The sequence below is a fragment of the Balaenoptera acutorostrata genome, chromosome 11 (assembly GCF_949987535.1).
Source record: "Balaenoptera acutorostrata chromosome 11, mBalAcu1.1, whole genome shotgun sequence".
NCBI classification, from domain to species: domain Eukaryota; kingdom Metazoa; phylum Chordata; class Mammalia; order Artiodactyla; family Balaenopteridae; genus Balaenoptera; species Balaenoptera acutorostrata.
In genome coordinates this window covers 74621060-74637658 of record NC_080074.1, presented here as the reverse complement: position 1 = coordinate 74637658, position 16599 = coordinate 74621060, and the positions used below count along the sequence as shown (strand labels likewise).

Below are 16599 nucleotides of genomic sequence, written 5' to 3'. Positions count from 1 at the left end.
AATGAAAACAAAACACAATAATCCAAAATCTATGGGATGTAGGAGAAGCAGTTCTAAGAAGGAAGTTTATAGTGATACAAGCCAACCTCAGGAAATGAGAAAAATCTCAAATGAACAACCTAACCTTACCCCTAAGGAACTAGAAAAAGAACAAACAAAACCCAAAGTTAGTAGAAGGAAAGAAATCAAAGACCAGAGTAGAAATAAATAAAATAGGAACTAAAAAAACAATAGAAGAGATCACTGAGATGAAGAGCCAGTTCTTTAAAAAGATAAACAAAATTGATAAACCTTAAGCCGGACTGACCAACAAAAAAAGAGAGGACCCAAATCGATTAAATCAGAAATGTAAAAAGGAATACTTACAACCGACACCACAGAAGTACAAAGGATCATATGAACAATTATATGCCAATAAAATGAATAATCTAGAAGAAATGGACAAACTCCTAGAAATGTACACTCTCCCAAAACTGAACCAGAAAGAAATAGAAAATATGAACAGACTGATTACCAGTAATGAAATTGAATCAATAATCAAAACTCTCAACAAATAAATGTCCAGAAACAGATGGTTTCACAGGTGAATTCTATCAAACATTTAGAGAAGAGTTAACATGTATCCTTCTTGAACTATTCCTAAAAATTGCAGAGGAAGGAATGCTTCCAAACTCATTCTACGAGGCCAGCATCACCCTGATACCAAAAACAGACAGAAATATCAAAAACAAGAAAAACAATTACAGGCCATTATCACTGATGAACATAGATGGAAAAATCCTCAACAAAATAACAGCAAACCAAATCCAGCAATACATTGAAAGAATCATACACCATGATCAAGTGGGATTTATCCCAGAGATGGCTCAATACCCACAAATCAATTAATGTGATAAACCACATTAACAAAATGAAGAATAAAAATCATATGATTATCTCAATAGATGCAGAAAAATCTTTTGATAAAATTCAACATCTGTTTATGATAAAAACTCTCCACAAAGTGGGTACAGAGAGAACATACCTCAACATAATAAAACCAAATATGAAAAACCCACAGCTAACATCACACTCAGCAGTGAAATTTGAAAGGATTCCTATAAGATCAGGAAGAAGACAAGAATACCCTCTCTCACCACTTTTATTCAGCATAGAATTGGAAGTCCTAGCCACAGCAGACAAGAAAAAGAAATAAAAGGAATCCAAATTTGAAAGGAAGAAGTAAAACTGTCACTGTTTGCAGAAGACATGGTACTATACGTAGAAAATCTTAAAGCTGCCACTGAAAAAGCACTAGAGCTCATCAATTAATACAGTAAAGTTGCAGGATACAAATTTAATATATAGAAATATGTTGCATTTCTATACACTAAAAATAAAATATCAGAAAGAGAAATGTTTTAAAAATCCCATTTACCATCACATCAAAAATTATAAAATACCTAGGGAATAAATTTAACTATGGAAATAAAATACCTGTACTCAGAAAACTATAAAACGCTGTGAAAGAAATGGAAGAGGACACAAACTGATGCAAAGATATACCATGTTGATGGATAGGAAGAATTAATATTGTTAAAATGACCATACTACCCAAGGCAGTCTACAGAGTCAATGCAATCCCTATCAAACTACTAGTGGCATACTTCACAGAAATAAAACAAGTAATTTTAAAATTTGTATGGAAACACGAAGACCCTGAAAAGCCACAACAATCTTGAGAAAAATAACAGAGCTGGAGGTATCATGCTTCCTGACTTCAGACTATACTACAAAGTCATCAAAACAGTATGGTACTGGCCCAAAAACTGACACATAGATCAATGGAACAGAATAGAGCAAAATAAACTCACACATTTATGGTCAGTCAATCTATGACACAGGAGGCAAGAATACACAATGAGGAAAAGACAGTCTCTTCAATAAGTGGTGCTGGGAAAACCGGACAGCTACATGTAAAAGAATAAAATTAGAACATTTTCTCACACCATATACAAAAATAAACTCAAAATGGATTAAAGACTTAAATGTAAGACTGGAAACCATAAGACTTCTAAAAGAAAGCATAGAATACTCTTTGACATAAATCAAAGCAATGTTTTTTGGATCTGTCACCTTAGGCAATTGGGACCTATTTAAAAGCTTTTGCACAGCAAAGGAAACCATCGAAAAAATGAAAAGACAACACACAGAATGAGAGAAAATATTTGCAAATGATATGACCCATAAGGGATTAATATCCAAAAATATAAATAGCTCATACAACTCAATATCAAAAAACAACCCAATTAAAACATGGGTCAAAGACATGAATAGACGCTTTTCCAAAGAAGACACAGAGATGACCAACAGGCACATGAAAAGATGCTCAGCATCACTAATCATCAGAAAAATGGAAAGCAAAACCACAATGAGGTATCACCTCACACCTATCAGAATGGCTATCATCAAAAAGACCACAAAAAAAAAAAAAAGACCACAAATAACAAATGTTGGCGAAGATGTGGAAAAAAAGGGAACACTTCTACACTGTTGGTGGGAATGTAAATTGGTGCAGCCACTGTGGAAAACAGTATGGAGGTTCCTTAAAAATCTAAAAATAGAACTACCATATGATCCAGCAATTTCACTTCTGGATATTTACCCGAAGAAAACCAAAACACTAATTCAAAAAGATAAATGCACCCCTGTGTTCACTGTAGCATTATTAACAATAGCCTAAACTTGGAAGCAGCCTAAGTGCACATGTACATACAAGTCATGACTCTATTCCACATCTATGCAACATGAAATAAACCAGTAAGATAAACCATAAGAGATAAGCAACAAAATGTTAGAAATGGTATATTATTTTGTACTCAAATGTGCTTTTAATTCTTAAAGTAGTAATTGTGTCTCTACTAATTCCAAGCTTTGGCTTGGCAACCTGGGATAAATAAAGATGTATAGTTAGTTATTACTGAAATGTCTTTAAACTCTGGTACATGTACATGTATATATATAATCAAAATGTTCCAAGAAAATTAATCTGGTAACTTAACGATACATATAATTTTGCATTTGCTGTTCCCTCTGCCTGGAACAGTCTTCCCTTTAGTTCTCTACATTGCTGATTCTTTATCACCATTCAAACTCACCTCTTCAGAGAAGCGTTTCCTAACCATCCCACCTAAAGTAGCCCCTCTTCAGTCCCTCTATAAATATGTTATTATCCTGTTTGTTTCCTTCAAAGCAATTACCACAATTTGTAGTTATCTGGTAATTATTTATTCTTTTATTTATCAGTTGTGTGCCTCTTCCCAGTGGGCCAGAACCTTGTCTATCTATTTACTGCCACATCCCCACATTTATTGGTGTCACTCAATAAGTATTTCTGAATGAAAGACTCTTGTACAGTATTTAGAATTTTTATTTTATTATTTTTAATTTTTTTTATTTTTGGCTGTGTCGGGTCTTAGTTGCACGCAGGATCTTCATTGCAGCATGTGGGCTTCTCTCTAGTTGTGGCGCACGGCCTCCAGAGCGCATGGGCTCTGTAGTTTGCAGCACATGGGGGGCTCTCTAGTTGAGGCGCATGGGCTCAGTAGTTGTGTCACGCGGGCTTAGTTGCCCTGCGGCATGTGGGATCTTAGTTCCCTGACCAGGGATCAAACCTGTGTCCCACGCATTGAAAGGCGTATTCTTTACCACTGGACCACCTGGGAAGTCCCAGTATTTAGAAATTTTAAAACAGGCATTTCTCACAGGCTTTTAAAACTAAAAAATCAGACTGTGGAGCTGTTATAATCTGGTTCTCTTTTCTTACAAACCTAATAGAAAACTGAGGTTCAGTGCTCCCCCCAAAATCCTTTTAGGATTACAAGTTTGGAATGGAGCCAGGACAAGTCTTTCATTTTCCTATCTCCCAATTCCGAGAGCTTTCCCAACCAAGCTGTCATTTCTTCCAGTCTCACTTTATTAGTCCTACAGGATGTATAAACAGTGTTGAATACAAATGAAAATTGTTTGCTTCTTTTCCCATAAACTGCCTTTTTTCCCCTATAGTGGAGAAATCACATGCTAAAGAGGTCGACTTTTATGTCATGTGCAGAAGAAGAGATGAAATCCCATTATAACCCAATCCTGTTCCACAACATGGCCTATAAGCCTCACTTCTCCTGCAGACCTGGTCAGAGAAGCCACCATATTCACTACATAAAGTCATAAAGTCTGTTTTGAAACAGGAAGCAAATAAGTCCCATATACACTGACATTTCACACATCAAAAAAATTAATACATAGTTCAGCAGCTATGCCTATTTTCCTCAAAGAGGTCAAATTTAAACTCAAGTGACCAAGGAAAAAAATCCTACAAATAGAGGAGGGTCACATAACCAAGTACCATAATAGTCACAAGTCACAAATCCACTGGAAACTCTGAGAGAAGGACATCGTTCACTGATCTGGAATCAGACCTATTTGGCTCACAGGTAGCAGGTAACTAAGACACCATGTCTGATGATAAAACATTTCTGCCAAAAGGAAAGGTGGTCATATTAAACAACTATTTTCTACCCTCCTGGAATAGCTGAGTATTTTATGGTGCCTAGGACAAGGTTCATCCCTCCAAGCAACTGCCCTCCACTACTCAGAGTTCCTGGGCTTGAAGTCATGGCTCAAAATTCACCTCATCAGAATCCATGGACAGATTAACACAGGTCACTCTCTAACCCTCCAACACAATGGCTGACTGTTCTCTGAGCCAGAACATTTTTGTTATTTCAAAATTAGCTGTTTCTTCATGTGTAATTGTCCATCTAGCCTATCTTTTCAAATGTAAAGCGACTGAGGGCAGGACCTTCTGGTTTGTAACACAAGTCCTAGCACTACTCTCTATTTTCCAACTGACCTGACATGAAAACGATGCAATAAAATTCATACTGTGCAGAATATGTTTTACTGTGGTCAAATTTATCAGTCACAAAAATGAAGCCCCAAATTACTGGTGCTTGTGTAACCCTGGCAAAACTGTCTGTGTGCATTCATGCCATAATGCTATTAATTCTTTACCTTTATAAAAGAACATAAGATTAGTTTTAAAATTAAGCAAGATGACAGTACTCAAATAATACAAATCCAGAAATGGAAAAATTATTAATCCTATTAGTTACAAAGTTTACAATATTTACCCAAGCATAAGACAAATTAGGATTCAGTGGATAATATTATGGTGTTAAGATTTGTGCCACTTTGTCTTTGAAGTGATATCTGCCTTTAATTTTTCTATCAATGTGTAATGCATAACAAATAAATTTTATGTATATAATTTAAAAAAAAAGATTTGTGCCAAATGTGCATATAAAGCAATATGAGAAAATAGGTAAATAGCTAACTATTTTATCTATATCCAATAGGTATAGGTAAAATAGTGCCCTACTTAGTTCCCAAAGACATCTAATAAAAACTAAAGCAGACACAGATAACTGTAATCCTATCTACCTCGTTTCTAAAAACCCATTTGGTTACACATTCCAAATAGTCATGAGACTCAAACAGCGTGCATCATCAACAACTGCATGGCTAGACCAGTCAGACAACTTTTTAAGTAGTCAAAGTGAAGCTACATGTTCAATGCTTTGTAGTAAAGTCAGTGGTATCCCTACTCCTAAACAAGAGGTGTTTTTTATTAAGTTGTTGTTTCTATCCTTAACATAAATTAATAAAAACTTATGTTCTAAGTAGTATTTAATATAACCTAATACTCTGAAAAAATTTCCACTCACACATTATTAGCACATGGGTTTCAAGTATACTGATTACATGTAATTACATTACATTACTGATTACAATATGAAACAACCTCGTATTTCGTTCAAGCAGCTGCTGAGAGGAATTTAGACAGAAGCATGAAAGAAGTTGTTTGCAATTTAGATAGACACTTAAAAGTGTATTTTAAAAATTAACACAATCTTGAACTCACTAAGTGAATTAATTTTGTTAAAGCAAAATTCTCTTTAATACTTGCACTAATGTGCAGAGTATCGGAAATGCTGACAATGCCAGGCACATGGTATATACTCAGAAACTTTTTGCTAAAAATGACTTTCACCTAGAGTGGGCTCACAATTATCTAGGGGCTTTGGTCTGAGCAAGGAGGTAATAAGATCACACTGTGTATGTAAATATCATGTACTGTGTATATGTAAGTCAAACCATGTGTGGCTACCACAGTGACCAGTTTCTGCAGTGTTCATTCTATTGCTTCTTCAGCTCTACCAAAAGATAGTAAGAGTGAGTGAACAGACCTTCCAAGACTTGTGTATGACATATATCAATAAAGGGTTGTGTGTGTTTTTGGCATTTTCTCAGGTGTGAAAAATAATTTGACTAATATAAGTAAGCATCTCCATTGAACAACCAATTAATGTAGAGGCAGAAGGAAGGTTGAGAGAAAACGAAACAATTTTGGGAAATGTGAATCCAGCAGGGAATCGTAAAATGTCTACCTTTTCCCATCATTCCCATCTGGCAAATTGCTTACCTAAGTCAGACTGTCAAGATTACAGATCTTGCCTGAGAATTTTTAAATCCCTACGTGATTTCTTCTCTGAAAATAAATTCATCAACATAAATTAACCAGAACCATGCTTTTTTTGTTTTCTGACATGGTTAAATTGTGATTAGACAATTAAACATTTTAATGAGAATGGGGAAATGCAAAATTATTCCATAAATAGTATATGAAGGTATTCTTAATCTTTATAAAAATTAGTATGGAAATTAATGTAACACATGTAAACAAGGTATTTAATTTTACTAAAGTGATTTATTTTGACAATAGTTCAAACTGAATTTTTATTTAATATAGAAGGTCAATAATACATACTTATCTTTATATATTAAATATTTATATGTAAAATATACATATACTCAAAAAATGTCCCCACACTCAAAATGACAACTATGTCAATTATATCTGACTTAAAATAAAAGAAATTACAAAAATAAAAATAGTAATTATTTGAGGACAGTGGCATTATGGCAGTGTTTTCTTCATTCTTTTATAACATTATTATATTGCTTTTAAAATTAAAATATATTTATTTTGGTTTAGTTATACATATTAAACCACTTCATCATTTAGAGACATTAAATAATACTAAAAGAATATAATTTATAAGTAAAACTATTATGTAGTTTTAAAATTCATATATGTATAAAATCCACATACCTGAGCCAACCTCTTTTTCCTCTTCTTCAATGTTGTTTTTGATGCTATCATACTCCTCATCAATGGTCTGGTTACCACGCATCTGAGATAAAATTCTACGGGCCTTTTGAGTCTGTCCTTTCTGAATAAGCCATCGAGGGCTTTCAGGTAAAAAGAGAAAGCCAAAAAACTGTATAACTGCTGGAATTGCTGCAAGTCCCAGCATGTACCTGCAATAAGAAATCAATACATTGTTGTAAAATGTGGTCTTATTAGCATTGAGTATGAATAAAAGGTTTGTGTTCACCACATTAGGAATAACATATAATGGTAAAAATTAGAATGATTTTCTTTTCATCGTATGTGCATGTGTGTGTCACCAGAAAAGATATTTTTATATTGTAGTGAAAAATTGAAAAATGAGAAAAATCTGATTCTTCTTTATCTCTCCCACAAATTACAATGAAAAAGAATGGACAAAAGTCACGATCATTTTGGATAGGCATTCTGAACCAAACACAACATGCAAAACACCAAAATCACCATTCCTATCTAATACTAATATAATTCTGTAATTTACAATATAAAAATGGGGTTAAGACAAAACTCTCTGATATCTGTTTAAAAGATATACCTTTCATTAAAATAAATGCTCAGATTTATTTCTTTACAGTTATTTCTTCTCTGTAAACGATTAGTTATGATTTCATTTTGCCATCAAGCATCATTTTTTTTAGACAAAAAAGCACTTTACTTAACAAAAAAAGGGGGGGTGGAGGGAGAGTTAGGAAAGCACATAGCAGCCGATAGCAGAAAAAAGATGAAGTCAGATGCTAATAATCATTATTAAAATGACTAGAAATATGAAAAAGCTGCTAATGTTTTAAGTTGTCATCTTCTTCAAATGTCTATTCTTAATGACTGGCAAAATTCTAAATAACAAATAAGCATAGCACTTTAAATCTCCCAGAGAAATAACAAAAATAGCAATATGAGTATATCAATATCAAAGATCTCTCCAAATTATTCTGACCACTGGACTAATCTCCTAATACCTCTAGGCCTCAATCTTTTTACTTTTTAAACTGAGTTAGATTACATAAACTTCAAGGTCTCTTTAAATTGGTGGCTTCTATGAATCTAGGACACCTGGATGTTTTCTATTGATCCGAGTTCCCAGAATATTTTCCATGGTAGATTTATGGTGGTAGAGCTCAGAAGGCCAGTCCTGATTACATAACAACCTATACTCACTGGTATTCATAAATCAACGAGAATTCACCTGACTCAATACACTTTTCAAAGCTGTTCCAACTTTTAAGCCATGCTAAACCTAAAGTATAGCAGTCCTGAAGACACATATCTTGTGAATAAGTCTATTATTTTCCAGGCAATTTCATTTTACTTCCAAAAAGAGTAGAAAAACAAAACACAATTGCTACATGGGTGTTAAGAGTACCTCCTACCCAAACAGTAGCTATAAATACACTCAGAAAAATTAAGATTTAGAAAGTGAACAAAGTGTTTATGAATGACTAAATGAATCACTTGGCCTACAATATTAAAGGAAATCTTATTAGACATGTTTTATACTTTAATCCATGAGTACTGATAATTACACCAATACTTAATCACTCCTTCCTCTGCTCACCTAGAAAACATTTTTAACCTCTATTTATGTCATTATACCTTGTATTATAATAAATTATTTACCTATTTCACTTGATTGCATATTTAACTTTATATTCAACATAGCACCTTATAAAGTATCTTGCACAGTAGGCATTTAGTAAATGTTTTATGAAATGATACAAAAACAGCTATATATATCGAAACTGTGTATATAAACTAAACAGAAAACTGTTTCACACTCATATAGTACCATTTTATGCAGCAACTCTACTGGATCATTTAGCTCTGCAAAGTTACTTACACAGAAATTCTTTCCAATGAAACTATTTGTTACTCTAGATATAACCAGACCTTTTCTTCTGTTTGTTACTCTAGATATGACCAGACCTTTTCTTCTGAAGACTCATCTGATGAGAACTAGAGAGATCAGCTCACACAAATGAATATTTCTGGCCTCTTTCCCTTAAGATGTTAACTTGTATAACCAAATCTTAACGTGTGTTTTAATGCTATAAATGAATGAAATTTCTATTCAGTGTGTTCTCTCTTAAAAAATTTAAGAAAAAAGGTTATCCTACATTGCCAATTATTCAAAAGAAAAGCAATAAAAAGGTAGAAACCAAATATATTGGATTAGGAAATAAATAAGAAAAGTACTAAAGATGAAAGCCTTTACTTTTCATTTCTCTATACCTTTCTTGATCTTTCCTTCTGTTTTCCAAACCCCCTTAGTGATGAATTAAGATTAAAGGGGTGCACTGACTACTTCAAAGAAGCACTGAAATGAATATAGAAACTGAATCATTTTTAGACCCGAAGATGCTCACATAATACTTTGCACTTTACTACTCACTATTTAATCCCAGAACATAATAGTTTTTAAAAATTAAAAGAAAAAAGAAAAGAAGGGAAGAAAAGGGAAAATACAAAAAGAAAAATGCAAAGATACATATTAGCCTGTTTTTTTAAGTGAGCTGTAGAAGACAGAATACTTTAGCCCTCCAGCCTTCTGAAATCTCTAAGTCCCAAGAGTCTAGGTCTGACATTTACAATTCAATGCCTTAATACTAGGGTAGGAAAAAGGAACTCACACTCTATTGCCAAACTTTAAGGATATTAAAGCCTGTTCTCCGAGACTAGTCAAGATCAAACATGTTTTATACATTTACATCCTAAGATTTCTAAAAGTAAAACAAAGGAGCTTATTTTACTATATTTTAATTATCTTTCATGATAAAAATATTTTGATAGAAATAAATTACCATGGCTTTGTAGAGACCAAATACACAAGAGATCAGGTAACTGTGGTTTATGATGGAGAGAGGGTAGGAGCAGACCTGGGTCATACTTCACCTCTGGACATATTAACCACAAAACCCTGATCAGGTTACATAACATTTTAATGCACAGATGACAGTGTCCATTTCATTGAGCTGTTGGGAGAATTAAGTGAGATCATTCTTTCGGTACCTAAGCACAAAGAGAAAGCTCAGCAAAAAATGTTTTTACCTCCCTGACCTTCTCCCCTGTCAACTAATTCAATGCAACTTTTCTATCCCAGCTATATCATCCACCCAAACTTTTAGTAGGCAGCAGTAACCAGTTTCTTTCTTGAGGAAAAACTGTTCCTCCAATGATATGCATACTGGAGAATAAGAAGAATAAATAAGAGTTTGCTTTGCTGTGATACTGATGAAAATTTTAACATGAGACTAAGAGAGGAGGAACTCTATAGGCTAGTTCAGGCACGATTACAGACTTACCAAGAGTCCTGTAAACCCAAGGAAACCAGGAACCAGATGAATGACAAGAGTACACTGACAAACCAGGCAGGCAATCCCCAAACAGACAAGCAGCCCCCTATTGACATGGGGGACCTCATAATTATAAGCCAAATCAAGGGTTCTAAACCCTGGCTGCACATTAGAATCACCCAGGAGACTTTTAAAACACACCAGTGTCCAGGGCCCACCTACCCTGGGGATTTTGACTAATTGCTCTGGGCTTCAAGCTCAGGGAATTCTATTTTCTTAAAAGCTCCCCAGGTGCCATCAAGGCTGAGAACCACTGATCTAAGTGTTTTAAAAATCCAGGGGGTGGGGCTTCCCTGGTGGCGCAGCGGTTGAGAATCTGCCTGCCAATGCAGGGGACACGGGTTCGAGCCCTGGTCCGGGAAGATCCCACATGCCACCGAGCAACTGGGCCCGTGAGCCACAATTACTGAGCCTGCGCGTCTGGAGCCTGTGCTCCGCAACAAGAGAGGCCGCGATAGTGAGAGGCCCGCGCACCGCGATGAAGAATGGCCCCCGCTTGCCGCAACGGGAGGAAGCCCTCGCACAGAAACGAAGACCCAACACAGCCATAAGTAAATAAATAAATAAATAAATAAATAAATAAATAAAAATCCAGGGGGTGAAAGTGAACAATAAGCACCCAAGGTCCACCTTAGAGCAAACGCCATTTACCTTCTGGAGGCCAGATAGCACATCAAGTTGACAGAAGGGGAAAGGAGGCTGACTCAATCAAAAATGCCAAGCCTTCATGAGTTCTAAAATTTTTTAGAATATTCTTTAGCATCATGATCACTCACAGAAAGATACCTTTTAAAACTTTCTAAACTGAAGTTAACAAATGAGCTATTTTCTGGTACAACTAGCAGTACCAGCCCCTGCCTACCAGAAAACTAAGGAGGGGACCTCAAATAGTAAGCAATACTTTCAAATTGTGTGTTTGGGCCACCTATCAACAAAGGAGACAAGTCGGGCTTCTTCACCTCAGATTAAGCCTTCCCAGTGTCAGGAACTGAAACTCTGTAAACCAAACATCCCTCATTCCTGGGTGCCTCCCCTCCCCACTGTGGCTGAGCAGACCTGCTGAGCTGCTGCCATCAGACGGCCTGTGCCTCACACAAAACCAAACAAGTCCTTCATTGAACTGAACAATTTACAATCATTCTTGTTTTAAAGGAATCATATTGCTCTAACCTATGAAACAAAAGACCAGTAATCTTTGAATATAGATGGCCATTTAAGACACAGAATTTTGCAGTTCATAATTGCCCCTCTCTGAACTGATGATAACATGGTTATCTGAAAACACAGTCAACAGATAAACATGTTTCTTATCTCTAGTAGTTCCACAGCGGTGATGATTATGTTCCAAATACATAAAAATCTACTTGAAGGTCAAACTCAGCTTGAACAGCAAAAGTAATAGCTAACACATAGCACTAGTTACTATGTGCCAAGCACTGTTCAAAAGAATTAAAATACTTTAACTCATTAATCTTCGCAACATCCCTATAAGGTAGGAACCATTATTATTACCATTTTAAAGACAAAGAAATGAGGCACAAAGAAGATACAGAACTAGGATGCAGTGGAACCAGGATTAAAACCCAGGATCCCTATAATAAAATTTTATTGTAAGTCAAGCTATAATAAATGTTTCATGATTACTTGATAATAATTCTGCAGAACTCATAAAAGGGGGCATAAATTTACCTCAGCCTCATGTTTAAGGATCGCTTTAGAAGTCTGTTGTTCACACATCTCTGTGAAATGCAGTAAAGCCCTGTGGCGATAACAGGGGAAAGGGCTGCTGGGTGCAGCCCTTCCGAATCTCGCCAAACCCTGCGTAGCACCTGACACTTAGCACCCACTGGGCTAGGGAACTGCAAACTGGATTTAACAACACAGACCCGGTCGTGGCAAATGGGATATTCTATTATCCTCAACACCAGAGTGCTTCTATGAAAACAGCTGACTATTAGTTAAAAGAAAATATATCATTTGTAAGGGTAAACTTGCAGTGCTCACTTTGAACACTGTGCCAAAATGAATTTTGATTTCATTTTTCTTTAACATACACTGGTAAACTTTTCATATAGGAAAAATTTAGATAATAACACAATAGATAGTTTAAAATATGATTGAGAGCAAAAAATTTGGACTTGAGATTTGATCCTTTTAAAATGTTTTATATGACAGAAGTGATAGATCTAAAGTCACTTTTCTCTACACTTTGTTTTCCAATGTCTGCCTTCCAGAGGCCGCCCCAAAAGGAATTGTGCTGGATTGAGGAATTGTATCCTACATCACGTTCTGTTTACTTCTCTTCTCCCCTCTATTCTTTTCCCTCCTTAAATTCTCAAATGATGGGAAGAGGTTGCCAATGCCTTATAATGCAAGAGCTATACGATTTATGGTTTTACTTGTAAGTCAAGCTGTAACAGAAAGACTATCATAGCTAAGGGAACTGTATTACAAAATATTATATTTAAAACAAATTGTATAAAATTATTTTTATGGCTCTTGAGGTGCTGAATTCTATTAAAGGAAGACATTTTCACTCTGAGAAGCACAGTAAAGATTTTTTGGACACTGCAGTCATTTAGCCAAATATCCTCCTAATAGGCCATGACAGCATTAATGTGCAGTTCAATAATCACTTCCTTACCTGTCTCTAGACCTTGTGTTGTTAAAAGTATACATTTTTAAGCCAAATTCTCATGTTACATTTTTCTAGTCCTAGAGGATCTTGATATTTTTCAAAACAGTAAGATGAGCTCAGTCACAATCTCTGAAACTGTCCTGGGTACAGGGAGGGTTTTTAGCAATATTCTCTAATAATATCTAATACTGTCTTATAATAAACTGAAAAAAATCAAATGACAAATCTGTATTTGTTATTCCAATAGTTTTACCTCCATCCTCTATCTTCTAGCTTGCATTCTGTTTATATCTATTTGCTATTAATTTGGAAATCAAGAATGGTTAGCCCATTCTAAGAGCACAAATCAATTAGAGGAATACTGTATCATAAATACTAAGCATAATGCTATGCTTTATTCTTTAAAACTCTACAGTTTCAAATTGGTATTCTTTTACATATAACTATGAAATAAACTTTAAACCTTTTTTTCCTGAAACATTTTATTGAAAATAGAAAGGGTTAGCAGTTAGAATAAGTAAATTCTTTGAAAATGTTACTTTTTGAAGATTTACTGTGTTTGCTTTGAAAGCTAAGGCTGAACTTGCCATCTGAGATGCCATCTGAGATGTTTCCAGCAAACATCTGAATGTAAGTTAAGTACCAAACTCTAAGCCAATCATTAAGCAATTGAGCATCATGAATGAACTTAACCAGAGAGAGTGCATTACTGTATAAATCCGAAAACATCTCCCCAAGCTCACCTTTCCAATGATCTCTATCATTATACACTTTTTAAGTTTCCCCTTAAAATGGCATAACCCCATCCCTTCAAATCACATCCAAGAACACCGTCCTTCAGCCCTATATCTAGAGCTACCCAACTTCGTTGTTCAAGAGTCCTACGGATTTTGAGTTTTTTCATAAACTTTAAGTAATAATCACATGAGTAATGCATTTACTCCTAGATCCCTATTCTTGGATTTACAAAAGAAACAGCCACCTTTAAATATCAATGATAAAATAATTACTCAATAGTCATCAAACATGAATTGTGATTTATATATGTTCCTACTTAATGCAAGTTTTAAATGCAAGAAGATAACACTGAATTTAACTACCTGCTATAGTTACAACAACTTACTTGATAATATATTTAAAAATTTTTCTTCATCACTCACAGATCCATTTCAATAGATAAGAAATTAAAATAAGAAAATACTGCCTAAAAAAGGCTACAAATGAACTTACCTACAAAACCGAAATAGAGTTACAGATGTAGAAAATAAACTTATGCTTACCGGGGGGTAAGGGGTGGGGGAGGGATGAATTGGAAGACTGGGATTGACACATACACACTATGATATATAAAATAGATAACTAATAAGGACCTACTGTATAGCACTGGGAACTCTACTCAATACTCTGTAATGGCTTATACAGGAAAAGAATATAAAAAAGAGCAGATATATGTATTTGTACAACAGATTCATTTTGCTGTACACCTGAAACTAACACACACTGTAAATGAATTATACCTCAATAAAAATTAAAAAAAAAAAAAAAGAAAATACTGCCTAATTGAGACCTCAGGCTAATAAGTTAATTTTCCTCTGCCATTAAGGGCCATGTAGAATATCAACATCAGTGACTGATACACTTGAAAATCTGATGGCAGTTAGAGAGCAAACAGGAGACACACAGCTGGGGGTACATAATAAAAAAAAAAAAATCACTGTGTCAAGTTGGATTCTTTCAAGTAAAAAGGTGATGTGATACATCACCAGCAAATGAGCAATTTTTATGTTACCTAGTAAATGAGTCTATGTAAACTGCTAAAAAATTCATAGCCATGGATGTAAACATATATATAAGCCAAAGAAAATATTAACTCTATCTACATAGTTAGGGGAAAATCTCTCAAAGTAATTTGATATCAGTACATAAGGCAAAGGCAAATGGCTTGGCCGAGGTTATTTAGTGCTGTGGTCATAGCAGAAGTAGCAAGATATACTTGCTTTAATAGAATAAGATTAGATGCTATTTAAATAAATGAATGTGGTATTTTGCAGAGATATTAGATAGTTTTAAACAACATGGCAAAATGCATTAAGACGTACAAAATTCACAGTACGAGTGCTGAAAATAATGCACGCACAACCATACCTATATACACACCATTTTTTTTCAAACTCTGAATATCTTCCACATGCAAAGCTCTGTGTTTGGGATTTTGGAGATACAGAAATGACTAAGAGATATTCCCTTGCTTCAAGGAGCTCATACCTAGTAATCATGGAACAAAATTGGATTATGTAATTGCTATGACTGAGATTTAGGCACAGTGTAAGAGTAAGGAGAAAAGTTATTTCAACAGAGGATATTAGAAAAAGTGTCATGGCAGAAACAACATTTAAACTATCACTGACCATTGCAGAAAAGGAATATAATGGAGGGAGCCAACATAAGGTTGAAATTAACTTCTTTTTAGGCAAAATTTGCATATAATAAAATGAGATCCAAGGTGTACCATTCTATGAGTATATATATATATATATCCTTGTAACTACCATCCCAATCAAGAAACAGAACTTTCCATCCCAGAAAGTTCCCTCATACCTTACCCCCTTGCAGTCAATCCCCACTGCCTTAGACAATCACTGATCGAATTTCAGTCCCCATAGCTAATTTTGCATATTGATGAACTTCATACGGAATCTTAGAGACCATACTTCTTTGTATCTAGCTTCTTTCAATCTTGTTTTTGAGATACATCCATTCTTTCTGACCCACCAATTTATTTATCAATCCTTACCAGTCTCATTGTTTTAGCTTTATAGTAAGTCTTGAAATCAGATAGTGAATCGTCCAACTTGTTCTTCAAGATGGTTTTGGCAATTCTAGGTCCTTTACTTTTCTGTAAAAATTTTAGAATCTACTTGTCCTTTTCAGTGAATTTGAATGAATGTAAGTGGTGATAGCCAACATCTTTGTCTTGAATTCCATCAGAAGGGAAAGCATTCAGGCCTTCCCCATTGAGTATAAAGCTGGCTGCAGGTTTTTTTGTAGATGCCCTTTATTAAATTCAAGAAGTGCTCTTCCATTCTAGTTTGCAGAAAGGTTTTATCATAAACAAAGGTTATTCTGTCAAATGTTTTCCTGCATATATTGAGATAGATCATTTAGGTTTTCCTCCTTTAAATAATTTCAACATGGTGACTTGCACAAATTAATTTTCATATGGTAAACAAACTGACTTTTCTGAGAAAACTGCCTTGGTCAGTTTATATAAAAGGATTTATTATTCTTTTATATATTATTGGGTTTGATCTTACTACTATTTTAAG

The 16599-nt window shown here is 34.7% G+C and overlaps 1 protein-coding gene across 2 annotated transcripts in view; it reads right to left on the bottom strand.

Annotated features, from left to right (window-relative positions):
* SLC2A13 (solute carrier family 2 member 13) overlaps window positions 1-16599 on the bottom strand; it is a 454917-nt gene that overhangs the window by 340316 nt on the left and 98002 nt on the right. For both annotated transcript variants that reach the window (XM_057557296.1, XM_057557295.1), the window contains exon 3: window positions 7211-7419. In XM_057557296.1, the coding sequence (XP_057413279.1) occupies window positions 7211-7419 (209 nt within the window). The remainder of the gene's footprint in view (window positions 1-7210; window positions 7420-16599) is intronic.